This window comes from Capra hircus, chromosome 23 (genome assembly GCF_001704415.2).
Source record: "Capra hircus breed San Clemente chromosome 23, ASM170441v1, whole genome shotgun sequence".
In the NCBI taxonomy this organism is placed as follows: Eukaryota; Metazoa; Chordata; class Mammalia; order Artiodactyla; family Bovidae; genus Capra; species Capra hircus.
Window position 1 is genome coordinate 23,569,998 of NC_030830.1, and position 18,886 is coordinate 23,588,883.

General features: G+C 43.1%; 1 protein-coding gene across 3 annotated transcripts in view; it reads right to left on the reverse strand.

Annotated features, from left to right (window-relative positions):
- The window catches only part of LOC102180664 (boLa class II histocompatibility antigen, DQB*0101 beta chain), a 62,663-nt gene extending 44,306 nt beyond the window's left edge, over positions 1-18,357 (reverse strand). The window contains exons 1-5 of one of the 3 annotated variants that reach the window (XM_018038925.1): positions 18,153-18,357; positions 16,023-16,292; positions 10,820-11,101; positions 10,232-10,342; positions 9,017-9,579 (exon numbers count right to left, since the gene is read on the reverse strand). In XM_018038925.1, coding sequence (XP_017894414.1) covers positions 9,566-9,579; positions 10,232-10,342; positions 10,820-11,101; positions 16,023-16,292; positions 18,153-18,261 — 786 coding nt within the window. In that variant the 5' untranslated portion in view covers positions 18,262-18,357 and the 3' untranslated portion in view covers positions 9,017-9,565. Of the gene's footprint in view, positions 1-9,016; positions 9,580-10,231; positions 10,343-10,819; positions 11,102-16,022; positions 16,293-18,152 lie in introns of those variants that run through there. The other 2 variants (XM_018038927.1, XM_018038926.1) reach the window with 2 other exon arrangements.

The following is an 18,886-nucleotide window of genomic DNA, read 5'->3' on the forward strand; positions in this document are numbered from 1 at the left end:
CCTCCAGGGAAGTCCCCCAAGTGTATTGATGTCATATGAGAAGAGACACATTCATTGTCTTTGAAGAATTTACACTCCAGAAGGAGGAAATATACACATACGGAATAATTTCACAAATACATAATTATAAAGGCTAAGGAAAATAGAAATGCAATATGATAAATATTACACAGAAACCAAGTGTAATTTGGTAGAGTTTAGAGAAGACTTGAATAAGGGAGATGAAATAATATGGTTTATAGTAAGTGAAGGACAAGGTTAAGGAGGGCAGAGCACATGTTTGAGAAAATTTTGCAGTACAAAAGGTATTATGAAAATTAAGTTATCACAGACTTAGTAAAAAATGTTTATGTAAGAGCAAAAAAGTTATTTAAATTCTTTCTAATTAGAATCCTAATGAAAAGAAATTGTATTTTTAAAAATAATAATGAAAGGCTAAAAAACTGGAAAATGTAATAAATGTAATAGAAAGATTGAAAATTAAATCAACAAAATCTCCCTGAAAAAAAAGACAAAGAAATGTAATATATGGTAGAAAAGATAAAACACAGAGACTTGACCTCAGAATATCAAGTAACAGAGTTAGAGAGAAAAAGAGAAACATGAAGGAGGAAAATTATGGAAAGAAGTAAAAGAAAAATTTCCAGTTATGAATGACTTAATTCTTTACATAGAATGAGGACTTTCATATATTCAGCAAAATTAATGAAAAAAGACTCATCACTACATACATTTAAAATTTTTAAAGTCATTTTAAAATTCTGAACTCCTTCATGGATCACTACCTTGTGGCAAATGAGATAGCATAATTCAATGAAGCCATGAGCCATGTCATGTATGGACACCCAAGATGAACAAGTCATAGCAGACAGTTCTGATAAAACGTGATCCACTGGAGGAGGTAATGGCATACTACTCCAGTATACTTGCTGTGAGAACCTCATGAACTGTATAAACAGGCAAAAAGATATGACAACAAAAGATGAGCCCCACCCCCTCCCCAGGTCAGAAGGTGTCCAATATGCTACTGGGGAAGAGCAGAGGACAACTACTAATAGCTCAGAAAGAATGAAGCAGCTGGGCCAAAGCAGAAGCCACACTCAGCTGTGGATGTGTCTGGCGATGAAAGTAAAATCTGATGCTGTAAGAACAGTATTGCATAGGAACCTGGAATGCTAGGTTAGGTAAACTGGAGGTGGTCAAGCAGGAGATGGCAAGAGAAACCATCAACATCTTAGGAATCAATGAACTGAGATGGACAGGAATGGGTGAATTTAATTCAGATAACCATTATATCTATGACTGTGGGCAAAAATCCCATAGAAGAAACAGAGTAGTCCTCATAATCAACAGGAGTCCAAAATGCAGTACTTGGGAGCAACCTCAAAAACTACAGAATGATCTTATTTCTTTCCTAAGGTAAACCATTCAACATCACAATAGTACAAGTCTATGCCCAACCACAGATGCTGAAGAAGCTGAAGTTGATCAGTTCTGTGAAGACTAGAAGACCTCCTAGAGCTAACACCAAAAAGAAATATGTCCTATTCACCACAGGGGATTGGAATGCAAAAGTAGGAAGTCAAGAGATACCTGGAGTAACAGGCAAGTTTGGCCTTGGAGTACCAAATGAAGCAGGGCAAACGCTAACAGAACTCTGCCAAAAGAATGCACTGATCATAGCAAACAACCTTTTTCAACAATACAAGAGAAGACTCTACATAGGACATCACCAAATGGTCAATATCAAAATCAGATTGATTATATTCTTTGTAGCTGAAGATGGAGAAGCTGTATACAGACAGCAGAAACAAGACCTGGAATTGATGGTACCTCAGATCATCAGCTCAGTTCCTCACAGCAAAATTCAGGCTTAAACTAAAGAAAGTGGGGAAAACCACTAGGCCAGTCAGGTACAACTTAAATCAAATCCCCTATGAATATACAGTGGAGGTGATGAATAGATTCAAGGGATTAGATCTAGTAAACAGAATGCCTGAAGAACTATGGAGAGAGGTTCATAATATTGTACAGAAGATGGTGAACAAACCATTCCAAAGAAAAAGAAATGCAAGAAGGGAAAGTGCTTGTCTGAGGAGGCTTTATAAATAGCTCCTATAAATGAATAGAGAAAAGAAGAGAAGCAAAAAGCAAACGAGAAAGGGAAAGGTACATCCAACTAAATGCAGAGTTCCAGGGAATAGCAAGGAAAGTGTTCATCAATGAACAAGACAAAGAAATAGAGGAAAACAACAGAGATCTCTTCAAGAAAATTGGAAATATCAAAGGAACATTTCATCCAAAGATAGGCACAGTGAAGGAGAGAAACAGTAAAGACCTAATAGAAGCTGAAGAGATCAAGAATAGATTGCAAGAATACAAAGAAGAACTGTACAAAAAAGACCTTAACAATCTGGATAACCACAATGGTGTGGTCACTCACCTAGAGCCAGACATTCTGGAGTGTGAAGTCAACTGGGCCTTAGGAAGCACTGCTGCCAATAAAGCTAGTGAAGGTGATGGAATTTCGGCAGAGCTATTTAAAATCCTAAAAGATGATGCTATTAAATGCTGCACTCAATATGTAAACAAATTTGAAAAACCCAGCAGTGGCCACAGGGCTGGAGAATGTCAATCCTCATCCCAGTTCCCAAGAAAGGCAGTACAAAGAATGTTCACACCACCAGACAATTGCACTCATTTCCAAAACTAGTAAGGTTATACTCAAAATCCAGCAAGCTAGGCTTCAGCAGTATGTAAACTGAGAACTTCCAGATGTTCAAACTGGATTTAGAAAAGGCAGAGGAACCAGAAATCAAATTGCCAACATTCACTGGATCTTAGAGAAAACAAAGAAATTTCAAAACAGCATCTAACTCTGTTTCATTGACTATGCTAAAGCCTTTAACTGTGTGGAACAAAACAAACTATGGAAACTCTTAAAGAGATGGGAATACCAGACCATCTTACCTGTCTCCTGAGAAACCTGTATGCAGGTCGAGAAGCAACATTTAGAACCTTGTATAGAAAAACTGACGGGTTTAGGATTGAGAAAAGTGTATGACAAGGTTGTTTATCGTCACCCTGTTTATTTAATTTATATGCAGATCACATCATGCGAAAAGTTGGGTTGGGTAAGTTACAGGCTGAAATCAAGATTGTCCCAAGAAATATCAACTTCTGATATGCAGATGATACCACTCTAATAGTAGAAAGTGAAGAGAACTAAAGAGCCTGTTGATGAGGATGAAGGAGAGTGAAAAAGCTGGCCTAAAACTCAGTATTAAAAAAACTAAGATCATGGCATCCGGTCTGATCACTTCAAGGCAAGTAAAAGGGGAAAATGTGGAAGCAGTGACAGATTTCCTCTCCTTGGTCTAAAATCACTGTGCATGGTGACTGCAGCCATGAAATTAGAAGACGACTGCTTCTTGGAAGGAAAACTATGACAAACCTAAACAGTGTGTTAAAAAGCAAAGAGATCATTTTGCCAAAAAAAGGTCCATATAGTCAAGGCTATGGTCTTTCCAGTGTCACCTACGAATGTGAGAGAAGTCAGAACACGAAAGAAATGAAGCTTTTGAACTGTGGTGTTGGAGAAAACTCTTGAGAGTCCCTTGGACAACAGGGAGATCAAACCAGTCAATCATATAGGAGGTCAGCCCTGATTACTCATTGGAAGGACTGATGCTGAAGCCGAATCTCCAATACTCTGGCCACCTGATGTGAACAGCTAACTCGCTGGAAATGACCCTGATGCTGGGAAAGATTGAGGCAATGAGAAGAAGGGGATGAGAGAGGATGAGATGGTTGGATGGCATCACCGATTCAATGGACATGAACTTAGGCAACCTCCAGAAGATGGTGAGAGACAGGGAAGCCTAATGTGGAGTTGTGAAGAGGCAGACACGACTTGGAGACTGAACAGCAACAAAATTCTGAAAATCTCAAGTGTTAAAAGAAGATCATCTCAGTAGAGGAAACAAAACTAAACAAACAAAACAGACCTATGGTAAATTGTCAAATACTTCTATCATTAAGAAATGAGAAATGCCTGGAAGTTCTGAAGGAAAATTATTTTCTGTTAAAAAATATATACTTTTGCAAAATCACAATCAGGTACATGGAAAGAATATAAGTACTGTTAGACATGAAAGGATACAAAATGAACCTACCACATATGATTTTATTGGAAACTGATTAAGAATGTGACTTAGTAAAGTGAGGTTGTTAATCAGGAAATAAGAATGTACTTGGGGAATGACATCAGCAACATGATCAAAAAAGAGTCTTTACTTGTATCTCCCTCTCAACAATTGGACGTCCATCCCTAGACAAAGATGTCTTTGTGGGAGCTATGGAATCCAACAGCATATGCTAAAGAATCCAGGAGGAGACTCGCCTACCCAAGCATCACATAACAATCATACAGAACTTGGTCATGGCTAGGAACCCTGCAATGGCCCATAAACTGGCTCAGAGCTTCTTAGCTATGATCTGGAAGCCCCTGGAGAACAATTTTAAACACTTTGTGGAAGTCTAACTTTCCAGTGGATAACTTCAAGGACATCATTGGAGCAAAGAAATATAATTTGGACACATTGGAAAGAGTAGGAGGAAGACCTCACTCCTCCCCAAGGCAGCACAGATTGGTGCCAGGAAGGACCTTCTCAACCCATGAATTATCCTGGTGGGGAAAGTGAGAACTTGTGAGGGAACATCTGTCTTCCTCAACTGTGTGGGAAACTGCCAAAGAGATTCATTTCTCTCTTACCCTATCCAGAGTACTATGTCATGAGCTACATAACTGGGGTGGGAAGAGGCTGGTAAGGTGGCAGATAGAACGCTAGGAAGATCTGAAAAAGGCACAGATTCCTCAAGAAGTCTACTAACAATCCACTGGGGAGGCCTCATCATTGAATCCCGTCAACCAGCCCAGGCACTCCTAACAGTACATGCACCTCACCCACACACTCCACACTGTAGTCAGCTCCCTGTGTGCACTCCTGACAGCAGCAAGAGTGAGCTCTGGCAGACAACTAAAAAGCAGCACAGAAAGCCAGTCCAAAGCCAGTCCCTGTAGGCCAGGGAGAGAACAGGAACTTGAACTTCAGCTCCATTCTTGGGAAAGCAAAAGGGAAGCTGTCAGCATCCAGCATGTTGCATTGCAGAATCAGGAGAAGGCATACAAGTTCAAGAATTCCGTCACAGGAAAGAACAAGAAGTGTGGTGCAGACACATCCATAAAAGCTCTGAGAGGGTCTTAGAAGCTCCAGAAGACCAACCAAAAAAAAAAAAAAAGAGAGAGAGAGAGAGTGAGATATTATAGAAAAACTGAGCAAATGTTTTGGCCAACCCAGTATTTCTTTCCTGAAGTCAGCTAGTAAAAACTAGTATGGATGTGAGAGCTGGACCATAAAGAAAACTGAGCACCGAAGAATTGATGCTTTTGAAATGTGGTGTTGGAGAAGACTCTTGAGAGTCCCTTGGACTGCAAGGAGATCAAACCAGTAAATCCTAAAGGAAATCAGTCCTGAATATTCACTGGAAGAACTGATGCTGAAGCTGAAGCTCCAATACTTTGGCCACCTGATGTGAAGAGCTGACTCATTGGAAAAGACCCTGATGCTTGGAAAGATTGAAGGTGGGAGGAGAAGGGGACAACAGAGGATGAGATGGTTGCATGGCATCACCTACTTGATGGACATGAGTTTGAGCAAGCTCCAGGAGTTGGTGATGGACAGGGAAACCTGGCATACTGCAGTCCATGGGGTTGCAAAGAGTCAGACATGACTGAGTGATTGAACTGAACTGAGAGGTGATGATTGCTACTTCAAAGGCAGAGACAGAAATGCAAGACTTCAATAAACATGAAAAATCAAAGAAACACAATATCACCAAATAATCTTCCAGTAACTGACACCAAGACATGGAAATCTATAATTTACCCAATAAAAGTTTATTTTAAAGGAACTCAATAAGTCACAAGAAAACACAGTAAGATGATTCAGTAAAATCTGGAAAACAATAAATGAGCAAAATTAGAAGTTTAATAGAGAGGTAGAAATCATAAAAAACAGAAATTAGGAATATAAAAAATACAATAGATTAAATGAAAAATGCAGTAGTGCAAGAATAGAGTGTATCAAGCAGAAGAAAGAATTAGAAGCTAAGAACTTTGAAATTATCCAAGTCAGAGTAAAAGAAAGAAAAAAGAATAAAAAGTGAAGAAACCTATGTGATCTATAGAATATCATCAAATGTAACCCTCTTTGAATTGCTGGCATCCCAAAAGAAGAGAGAGAGGAAAAGGAACAAAAAGCTTATTTAAAGAAACAATGGCTGAGAACTTACCAAATCTGAGGACAGAGTTGGATATAAGTTCATAAAGCTCAAAGATTAAGAAACAAATGCAACTTAAATAGATCTTCTCAAAGACGCATTATTAAAAAAACTGCAAAAAAAATCAAAGATAAGATAATCTTAAAAGCAGCAAGAGAAACTAAGCTGGTAATTTACACAGAAAACATAATAAGGATATCAGATTTCTCAACAGAAACTTGACATTTAAGGACAGAGAATGATGACATATTCAAAACTTGCTGAAAGAGTCTGGGTCATGAGGTAGCTGAAGGAAGGTCATGAACTCACCTCCTCCAATGAACAAACTCAGTCTACAGCTACAAATGGAATAATTTCCTCTGGAAGAAAAAGAAATCTAAAAATCTGTTCAACAATGCCTGCACATCAGGCAAATGAGAGAAAAACCACATCAAGGCAGGAGAGAGAGTCATACTCTTGCCATAAATCCCACCCTGGGCACAGCAACCCACAGTTGGGAAGGAACTCAAAACCAAGAGCTTCTCCTGAGGAGCAAGGGGTGTGATCACAACAACGGGCATCCCAACTAGTAAGACCTGCACCTAAGAGATAAGCCCCCCAAACATTTAGCCTTGAAAGCCAATGGGTCTTATGTTTCGAGTGAACTCAAAAATGGCTTTCAAAGGAATCACACACAGACTCACTTGACCCAGGTCCCAGCGCAGAAGCAGCCATTTGTAAAGTATTCAGACTTTATGGGAACAAGGCTCATTTGATGACCTTAAAATGTTAGCCTAAGGGACAAGGGCCTGCTAGGATACCTTTCCGGGACAGAGGCTGGCAGACACCATTTTGCTCTCTCTTCCTTCTGTGCTACAATGGGCAAGCATCTATTTTTTCATTCTAAGATTTTTTTTTTTTCTTTTCAGAGGTTCGGTCTTTAACTCCTCTTTTGCATCACTGTAGCCCGCAGGCGCTGGCTTTACACTTTCCCTGTGCCACCTCCAGAGCACCACTATGTCATCCAGGTGAGCTTTTACATAGGCTTGCTGTCCCAGTTTTTATGCTGCCACCCAGAGGATGCCTTCGGATCACCTGGCTCTGGAAGTTTGCAGTCCATCGGAGCACTGCGCAGAGAGCAGACTGAAACACACTCCTAGTCTTTCTAAGAAAGAGGCCTATTTTCTCATCCAGGAGCTTTGGTATGAGGGCAGGTTTCTGGTTTGACACAGTTCTAGGGGGCTATAGAAGTGCTCTCATGAATCCGAAGCCAGTAGACAAAATCTTTGCACACTTCCCCTGCCTTGCTCCAGCTCACTGGTATCTCTCAGAAAGCAGCTTAGACATTTGTCTGGTGCCCTAATTCTTCCAGCTGGTACCAGGAGATAATTCTACACTCTCTGGCTCTGGTGAGTAGTGGCGCTTAGGCTCATGGGTCACAAAGCACTATAACAAATGTAGTTCTTAAATAGCTACCAACCCAGGGCACAGCAAGAGGCAATGGTATTTCTGTGAAAGAAGCCTATTAGCTTACCACCATAGCTGTAGCCTGAGGGATAGGTTTCTAATTAAACACAGATCTAAGGACTGACTTTAACCACTTCCAGAGACCTTGCAGGGTGGCATTATCATTTTACTCTTCCCTGCCATGCTCCACAGTGCCAGTGGCTCTCAGAAGGGAGCTCTTACACCCATCTGGGACCCTGGATTTTGTGGCTGCAAAATTCAACATCTGTGTGATACATCATATTTAAAAATTGCAGAATAAAAATGATTATCTCAATAGATGCAGAAAAGGCTTTTACAAAATTCAACACTTGTTTATGATAAAAACTCTCAACAGAAGTGGGTTTAGAGGGTTCATGTGCTGTGCTAAGTCACTTCAGTCATGTCCAACTCTTCATGATTCTATGGACTGTAACTGGCCAAGTTCCTCTGTCCATGGGATTCTCCAGACAAGAATATTGCAGCAGGTTACCATGCCATCCTCCAGGGGATCTTCCCAACCCAGGGATCAAACCCACATCTCCTGTGTCTCCTGCTCTGGCAGGTGATTTCTTTACCACTAGCACCACCTGGGAAGCCTCAACATAATAAAGGCCATGTATGACAAACCCGCTGCCAACATCCAGAGGCTCAAACAGTAAAGAATCCACTTCTAGTTATATTAACAATATAGGTAAGTCCTGAGGATGTGATGTGAAGCATGGTTACTATAGTTAAAAATACTGTATTGCAGACTTGAAAGTTGCTAAATCTTCTTAAGTTTCACTATGCTTTAATTATTTTGACCCATGATAACTCACAAACCTCTCTGTGAGACAAAAGATTGTCATGGGTATTCCTCATTTCATTCAAAATATTGTAAAGATTCCACTATTTGCAATTCTGTTATTTGAAAAGTAAAATAGTCCACAAATTTCTTTAACAGGGCACAATAAACTTCAACACATGGAAATATGCTAATGTGACTGAACGAATGAAGATATAGCTGCAGCTTTCAGGGCTGGAGTACTGCTCTGTCTACTGTATCTTATGTGACATCTCAGTTGTGACACAGGATGTCTGTTAGCTAGACATTATAGTGATCATTTTGCAATATAAACAACTATATCACCATGCTGTATACCTGAAATTAATGTTATATATCAATTATGCCTCAATAGAAATTCTTAATAAACAAGAAGGCTCACGGTACAGATAATTTATATTCATGTTTAATTATGATATACACTATAACCAGGTAATGGTTTCAATGTGCTTCCCTTGAACAATCTGCAGAGGCAGAATGGAAACAGAAAAATCCCTTGGGGTCTGAGTAGATGCTGTTGGCAGTGCACAGGCAGAAGCTCCAGGGTCCATGCAGGAAGCAGCATCACAGCCAAATCCTTACAGCAGGGGTCACAAGGGGTGACCTGGTGACTGTGTCAGAGTTAATCTAAGAAAGACTCTGATCTCAGAGGAGGACAGGCTGAACATGGGAATGAAAATGGGGACAGAAACAATTCTCAGGGTCTGAGTAGATGCGGTTGGCAGCACAGAGGAAGGTGTAGGAAGCAGCATCGTTACAGCCAGATCCCTGTTGGGGCAGGTGGTCACAGGAAGGGACCTGGTGACTGCATCAGAGTCACTATAGGATCTGATCTCAGAGGAACAGAGAGACGGGCAGCTGGGAATTCTGGGCAAGAACACGCAGCTATTACAGAAGAGCGAAGTCCAATCTCCATCAAAGCATCCTCGGGAGTCAGCGCACGAGCCCTGTAGAAGAGAGTGATCACACACAGCACCCTGAGGGAGGCGCCCCTCACCTCCTCTAAGGTCCCTGCAGCATCAGACAGAGAAAGCTGAGCTCCAGGGCATGTCATCGTCACCTCCCCTACAGCTGGGTAAAGGTGACTCTCCCACAGAGGATGGAGCACTCCAGGCTGACAGATGTGTGGGAGGCTGGGGAGCAGCTGTTATCCTTCTGGGGGATATAAAGATTTCAATCTTTTCAGTAAATTTAATGATAATTCACCTTCTTTAAATTTACTACCTCTCTGTCCATCAGTCACAAGGTCTTAACTGCTCAAAGTTAAAATCCCCCAAGTGAATGAAACTGTCACTAGAAGAAAGGGAAGTCAGTGCTCTGACCCTCTTAAAAGAGGAAGCTTTTGGAAAGGAGTCTGTGAGACAATGATGAACTTTAAGGAAACCCTAGAATGAATTCCACCTGCCAGTTTTGTGGCAAGGCTACCTTTCAATCAGTAAAGTAAGACTTCAGTGTCTCCCTAGGTTGCTTGTTTCTTCCTGCCACCACCTTAACCTCCTTAATGTCAGGGTCAGGAAAAAGAGCTACGTCTAGAGACAGAAGCCTCCCTGAGAAGAGGGTCTCAGCCAAAGTCTTCCCCATTTCCCCAGAGTTCCTTACCCTTCTGGCTCCTGTGACGGATAATGAGGCCCAGCCCGAGGAAGATCAGCCCCAGCACGAAGCCCCCAACACCACTCAGCATCTTGCTCTGGGCAGATTCAGACTGCGCCCCTGGGGAGCAGAGCCCGAGTATCAGCATTTGTCTCCACATCCCAGTGTCCCTTGAGAATCCTGAAGTCCAGTCTGAGGTACAGGAAGTGGAAGTACCAGGAGAACTCAGTTCCTCATTCTAACCACCCCCAGGTGAGGGACCCAGCAAAAAGATCCTTGGACAGAGTGGGCAGGTGAATGAGCAGGGAAAGCAGATCTCTGCCCCTCAAGGACACATGCATAACCTGGGACCTGTCAATCCTGCAGAGCTCCCTGGGCTGGCCTCTGGGGCCATGGTGTGTGCAGTGAGCTCCTGTATCTGGAAAGACAATGTAATTAAGCTCTTCCAATGCCCCCTGCTATGAGGTATGAGCACTCTTATGTCCTCTGATTTCAGTAGGGATACTGGGGACAAGAGGTGAGATGGGATGGACCCGGGAAGCCCTGTCTGCCCCGTCCTGTAGGGCCCACAGTGAAAGGAAACCAAGTGCCCCTTACGCCACTCCACCATGATGGGGCTCTGGAGGCTGGGGTGCTCCACGCGGCAGGTGTAGACATCTCCTCGCTGAGGGGTCATTTCCAGCATCACCAGGATCTGGAAGGTCCAGTCCCCGTTCCTAATAAGAGGTGTGGACACAACTCCAGCTGTCTCCTCCTGGTCATTCCGGAACCACCGAACCTTGATCTGGCCTGGATAGAAATCTGTCACCGAGCAGACCAGCAGGTTGTGGTGGTTTAGAGCCTCAGTCCTGGACGGGGAGATGGTCACTGTAGGTTCCACTGAGGGAGGAACAGACAGGAAAAGACACAGTGAGACGTGAGACCACACAGCATGTCTCCCCTGGAGAAGAGTCCTTCCTCAGTTCCAGAGTGGGAAGATCCCCGGATTCCAAGTCTTGGATTTGAATCCAAACTTGTCCACATTATTAGCTTGAATAGAAACATTCATCAGTTTACTCTTTGGAGTCTCAAGAGATAAATGTCATCATTCTATGGGAGTTACTTTGTTGACACACATGAAGCACTTTTAAATTATAAATTGCTATATTATACAAGCTACTATTTATTAAAAATTTTTAAATAAAAATAAAAAACCAAGACTTGTTTTCCCCACACCTATTGAAGGTGCCCATCAGGATTAGCTCTAGTGACTTATGCAAGGTTGATCCCAGTAGTCCTCACTGTAGAGAAAATCCAGCTGTTTTGACTCCCATCTGTTGGTCATGAGATGATCAACAATAGCCACAGAATAGCAACACAGACTGAGAATTAAGAAAGCACAGACATTTCTGCATGTGTGCATGCAAAGTTGCTTTAGTCATGTCCAACTCTTTCAACCCTATGGACTGTAGCCTGCCAGGCCCCTCTGTCCATGGGATTCTCCTGGCAAGAGTATTGGAGAGGGTTGCCATGCCCACATCTAGTGGATCTTCCTTAACAGGGATCAATAAACATTTCTATGTACAATCAAATAGGACAAGAGCAACCATCACATCCTTCCTACAAAGCAATTCTTCTCAAACAGGCTACATCTATAATCCTCAGCCCTATAACACAGAATTTAAGAGCAAAAGCACTTCCCACATGTTACTGGTCAAAAAAGCATCTCTCTGGGCTTTAGCCTCCAATGCCATTCTGTGGTGAACACTGCACAGAAATTTACATAATTAAAAACATACATTCTGTCTCTACTTTATTTATGCCACATATGTGAAAGTGAAAGTCGTGTTCGACTCTTAGCAACCCCATGGATTGTATAAAATTCTCCAGGCCAGAATATTGGAGTGGGTAGCCTTTCCCTTCTCCAGGGGATCTTCCCAAACCAGGGATCAAACCCAGGTCTCCAGCATTGCAGTCGATTCTTTAACAGCTGAGCCACAAGAGAAGTCCAAGAATACCAGAGCGGGTAGCCTATCCCTGCTCCAGGGGATCTTCCCGATCCAGGAACCAAACGGGGGTCTCCTGCTTTGCAGGTGGATTCTTTACCAATTGAGCTATCAAGGAAGCCCAATACATACACTGCATACACTCTGTCTCTACTTCATTTATGCCACATATACTTATTTGATTGATCTGTTGATTCATTTATTCATTCATTCAACAATTATATATATGACAATTTGGATTCTCTGGTAATCCAAAATAACAACAGACCATAGTCTCTGCTTTTACAGACTTTGTGATCTAGTAACAGAGACCAAACACACACACACAATGTTACAAACTTAATCAGTCAGTCAGATCAGTTGCTCAGTCGCGTCTTTTTGCAACCCCATGGACTGAAGCACAGCAGTCTTCCCTGTCCATCACCAACTCCCACAGCTATCTCAAACTCATGTCCATTGAGTTGGTGATGCCATCTAACCATCTCATCCTCTGTCGACCCCTTCTCCCCTCATCCTCAGTGTTTCCCAGCATCAGGGTCTTTTCAAATGAGTCAGTTCTTCGTATCAGGTGGCCAAAGTATTGGAGTTTCAGCTTCAGCATCAGTCATTCCAACAAATATTCAGGACTGATCTCCTTTAGGATGGACTGGTTGGATCTCAAGAGTCTTCTCCAACATCACAGTTCAAAAGCATCAATTCTTCAGTGCTCAGCTTTCTTTATAGTCCAACTCTCACATCCACACATGACTACTGGAAAAAACCATAGCTTTGACTAGATGGACCTTTGTCAGCAAAGTAATATCTCTGCTTTTTAATATGCTGTCTAGGTTGGTTCTAGCTTTTCTGCCAAGGAGCAAGCATCTTTTAATTTCATGGCTGGAATCACCGTCTGCAGTGATTATGGACCCCCTAAAAATAAAGTCTGTCACTGTTTCCTTTGTTTCCCCATCTATTTGCCATGAAGTGATGGGACCAGATGCCATGATCTTAGTTTTCTGAATGTTGAGTTTTAAGCTTTTTTCACTCTCCTCTTTCACTTGCATCAAGAAGCTCTTTAGTTCTTCTTTGCTTTTTGCCATAAGGATGATGTCATCTGCATATCTGAGGTTATTGATATTTCTCTCAGCAGTCTTGATTCCAGCTTGTGCTTCATCCAGCCCTGCATTTCACATGATGTACTCTGCGTATAAGTTAAACAAGCAGGGTGACAATATACAGCCTTGACATACTCCTTTCCTGATTGGGAACCAGTCTGTTCCATGTCCAGTTCTAACTGTTGCTCCTCTATCTGCATACAGATATCTGAGGAGGCAGGTCAGATGGTCTGGTATTCCCATCTCTTGAAGAATTTTCCACAGTTTGTTGTGATCCACACAGTCAAAGGCTTTAGCATAGTCAATAAAGCAGAAGTAGATGTTTTTCTGGAACTCTCTTGCTTTTTCAATGATCTAACAGATGGCAATTTGATCTCTGGTTCCTTTGCCTTTTCTAAATCCAGCTTGAACATCTGGAAGTTCACTGTTCATGAACTGTTGAAGCCTGGCTTGTAACATTTTACAAACTTTGTAACATTTTGCAATTTTTGAAAGAAAAAAAAAAGGAACCTAAAAAGAAGCAACACTGATAAAACATCATGTTTGCCCATACCTCAATTCCTTTATCCTCTCAGATGTTACTCATGGTCAAATACAACACACTTCCTTATCTATTCTACACATCTTATCCTCTACCTCTCCAGTTGTTTCACTGCATCTCCCTCATTCTCTTAGTGTGAAACTATACTAAATATTTCATACATGTTTTACTTATTTATTTGATGACACATTACATACTCTTTTCTTTTCCCCCCTCATTTCCTTTTAACATTCAAGTGAGTTTAACTACTACCTGCCTACCCTATTCCATCCCCTTGCTTTTAAGAATAACTTCCTTGTTCAGAAATCAGACATGATTATCATGTATGTTCTCTATAGAAAACATTCTGCAATTCTTGCAGAAGTTGGCCAAGGTTAATGAGAAAGCACTGTGAACTATAAAGTATAACTGGGACTTGCTGAGGTCAGGAGGCAATCTTGTCACCCCAGTTACATGGTACTCATGAGCCATCATCTGGAAAGAATCATGGTTTCAATTGGGACTTTAACTCTTGTTTAGGTCCTCCTTGCTGGAGTCTGATTGAAATCTTGGTCAGGTATGCAGACTTACAAAATTTGTTCATCTCAAACAGATTGGGAGTAAAAATAAAGGTCACAAGTTCAAGAGAGAAATGTTAGAGTAATGTATATGGAAAAAGAACTGAAATAGCAAAAAATATAAGTATATATTAATACTTGGTATCATTAGGATGAAGAAGGTAAAAGAGTGTAAAGTAAGCTAAAAGTTATGTGAACGTGTATAGATAACACTGAGGTCAGATTAGGGATTAATCAGTGAGTTTTCAATTTTGTCAATGTATCATTTTTTCCCACCAGTTTGAAAATAGGCAGGAACAGACTCACACTGCTGTCTCTGGTCATAACTGACCTTAAGGAGGATTTGCTTCCATTAGACTCTATATATTAGCAAAGAACATGATGACTGTTGTATATTGGGGGACACTACAGGACAGTGAATAACTGTGTGTAACTGCTTAAACTGTTTATATGTACCAACATTACTACTACTACTGCTAAGTCACTTCAGTTGTGTCCAACTCTGTGTGACCCCATAGAGGGCAGCCCAATATTAGCATATATAAAGTGTTGATGCTAACTGTTAACACCCAAGTTTCACTTGTTGTGAAATTAAGTGGCATAATACAGACAGTATTTGGTAATATAATTGTCTGAAAATAGATTCCCACTAAATGGGTATAGTTAACTTTCAGAAGGTGTATCCCTGAGGTGGGTGGTGACATTGGGGGCCTGGAGGGAGAGGATAGGGTTTAGGCCAAAATAAACCTGAAGAAATTTTTATTCAATTAAATGGCATAGACTTATTTACCCCAAAACGCCAACTCTTTATATTATGCCATTTGTTGAGCTTTTCTAAGAAATTGTAACTCAGCCTTACAACACCATTCAAGAGTTGTTTCTATTTTTAGTAAACACTTTTTTCCTCAGACTTTGCTTTCAGAAATTTTAAGTTGTTAAGATCCAAGTCAATAAGAGTTAACTTTGAAGAGTTAAGTAAAATAGTAAAGAATAATTAATAAAATCAGGTTTTAAGACTCCATTTACTTGTTTTCTCTTGACCCTAAGTGGATGGAAAACCAAGTACATTCATGCATTAATTTAACAAAGGTGTAAGGAACTCACACTACCTGCCAATGTGTCAGCAGGCAGACGGTAATAACACCGTCCCTTACTCGAAAGAGGTCCAGAACAAGTGATACAGTGACATCCATTTAAGAAACCAAGATTAAGTTGAATAATGATGTGAAACCAAAAAGTGAAAAGGTATTATTTCATGACTGTAATTTATCACCACGCGCGTAGGGTGCCCTAAACTAAGCAGTGGAGCTGCCGTGACCAGGCAGGGCGGTCAGACGTTGGGAAGCAAACACACCAAAGGCGCGAGCGAGGCGGGAACGAGCTGAATTAGTGGAGAGAGCTGCCCAGCGCGCGGCCTTCAGAGGGGGCCCACCCTGGGCAGGCCGCGCCGCCCCTGCGGGGAGAGGTCCGGGGCTGCGAGTGCGCATTGCCCGCGGCCCCTTGGTCCCCGCCCTCCGCGCCGACGCCCCGGCCTCGCTGACCCCTCCGCGGGCCTGGGGACCCCGCCCCGGAGACCCGGCTCCTCCCGCGCTGAGTCTCGGGCGGAGGGCGGCCGGCACTCACCTCGCCGCTGCAAGGAGGTGATGAGCTCCGCCTGGTAGTTGTGTCTGCACACCGTGTCCGCCTCGGCCCGCGTCTGCTCCAGGAAGTCCTCCTGGCTGTTCCAGTACTCGGCGTCCGGCCGCCCCAGCGGCGTCACCGCCCGGTACTTGTCCCAGTCGCTGTCGAAGCGCACGTACTCCTCCCGGTTGTAGATGTATCTGGTCACGTACCGCACCCGCTCCGTCCCGTTGGTGAAGTAACACTGGGCCTTAAACTGGACCAGGAAATCCTCTGCGGGGAGACAGCCGCTCGGTCAGGCTCAGCCCCACAGCCCCACGCGGGGCCGCTCGGCCAGATGCGGAGGTGCCGGCCGCCGCCAGCGGGGTCCCGAAACCGGCAACCCGCCGCCGCTCAGCCCCTGTTCCGCTCCAGCCCGGCCCTGCGCCCCCCGCTGCGGACCCGGGTCCTCCAGCGGCTCCTCCCCCGGCCGCCCGCCCCCTCTGAGGCTCCCAGGACGTGAGGAGGCCTTGGGACCTCAGGAAACAGGAGGCTGAGAACTCAGTAAACGGGGCCGTGTCTGTCGGGTTGATCATCCATCCCTCTGTACTTAGAGGGATCAGGATGTTCTCACAGAAATCTCAAGTTTCCCTTAACTACTGGGAACCTCAGAGGCAAAGTAATGACGTAAACGCAAGAGTTCAGAGAATGACAAAAGAGGCGGAGAAGTTTATCCTCAGCCTGAAAGTGAGATCAAATCGCTCAGTCGTGTCTGACTTTTTGCGACGCCATGGGCTACAGCCCACCAGGCTCCTCCACCCATGGATTTTCCAGGCAAGAGTACTGGAGTGGGTTGCCATTTTCTTCTCCAGGGATCTTCCTGACTCAGGGATGGGTCTTCCGCATTGCGGGATAAACACTTTACGGTCTGAGCCACCAGGGAATCAGCCTGACGGGCGCACAAATTCACTGTCCCCGGCAAAGTGTCTTCCTTACAACACCTGGGTTTACTCCTAGTTTCTGCCACCCCCACCGACACCTGTGTGGTTAGAGGGAACCAACAACTTCCCAGTCATAGAAAGGAACATCTTATTCATGGAAAGAGCACAGACTTTCAAATGAGATAAATTGGATTCCAATTAAACTGAGATAGTTACCAGCTTGTGCAGGTTCCTAAATAGTGTATCTGTATCATAAGTATAATTGTGGAAAAAGTCATTATACCGACATGTAGGGCTTTTAGGAAGATTGAGAGAGAATTTATATTAAGATATTAATCCTGTGTCTGAGGTGAATGGTTTCTCAATATTTATATCATTCCATTCTTACCTTCTCTTTTCTCCTAAATCCGGTCCATCCCCACTTATAAGTCTCTGAATCCCACTCAAGTCACTAAGTGAAGTCGCTCAGTCGTGTCCGACTCTGCAACCCCATGGACTGTAGCCTACCAGGCCCCTCCATCCATGTAATTTTCCAGGCAAGAGTACCGGAGTGGGTTGCCATTTCCTTCTCCAGGGGATCTTCCCGACCCAGGAATCAAACCTGGGTCTCCTGCGTTGCAGGCAGATGCTTTACCATCTGAGACACCAGGGAAGCTTGACCATAAATCAGTGAAACCTGAGGCTAAGATTCTGTCTGTGATCACCCAGGGAGCTCCTCCAATACCAGGAGTTGCTTTCATAAACTCTCCACTCAGAGTCAGGACTGTAGAGTCTTTTCCTCAAATTCTGAACCTACAGGGATGACTACTGCCCTACATTTCCCACCAACCCAGGATCCCACAGTATTTAGTCCAGACAAGATCTTGGGGGACCCTGAAATGACAAATTCTGCTGTGTCTTCTTTGGAGAAATTGGTATCTTCTAAAAAAGAAAGGCAGGGGAGAGATGCCCATGCTCACTTTGTCCTGGCACTTATAGTGGATACACACTCTGTCTCCTCCTCCCTGTTACACCCAGGCTCAAACCTCTAAGAGGGGGATTGTCCTCACCTTGTCCTTAGAGGGTGGAAATGAGAATGTAACATAGCCCTCATTCCCAATGGAAGGAAATGTGCGATGAAAGACAGTATCGGGAGATCATACCCCAGCCCAAGGGTCCCTCAGAGCCTGCTCCCCAGACTGGTGGCTCCAGGGAGCAGCTGCCCTGCACTTACGTGGCGAGTCTCTGCCCTCGGCCCCTGGGGTGCTCAGCACCACCAGGGTCACCATCACAGCTGCTGTCCAAAGGCCTCTGGGGATCTGCAGAGCCACCATCCCAGACATAATAGAGAACAAAGGAAGAAGTAATGGTAGTCAACACAGCTCAAACCCAGTGGATCTGGTGAACTCACTTCACAGAATAAAAGTCTATGGGCGCTCCCATGTATGGCAGGATTGGAGAGTCCCTCGGAAAGGAACCAATCAGCACTGGAGCTGAAATACCTCATCTGTCCCTGGGCAGACATTATTTTCTAAGGTTCTCAATCTAATGCCTGGCACTGTCTTCATCAAATTACACTGAATAAACATTTCAGGTGAAGATTTTCTCTCAGTTATAAAAGATCTGAAGATTGAATGTCTCAGGAGTTTAAAGAACGAAAAGAAAAAGTGATTCAGAAGTAGACATGATATGATATTTATTTAAAACCTATTGTTTTGGGGTTTGGGGGTAGGGGGAAATAAGTGGGGATCATATTTCAAGGAGATAAAATTATTGTCACAGAGATGCTCACCTTATTAGCTTAGACACTCTGAGAGGCCTTAAGATGCCATGGGAAGAACACAGCTCTTGAAGGAAATGGTTTGGGGCTGCAATTCTACCACTGATATGCTTTATGACAATCAGCAAAATATTGAACCTTTTTGCCTCAGACTTATCTATGTAAAATGTGAATCCTGCTTCATTTTA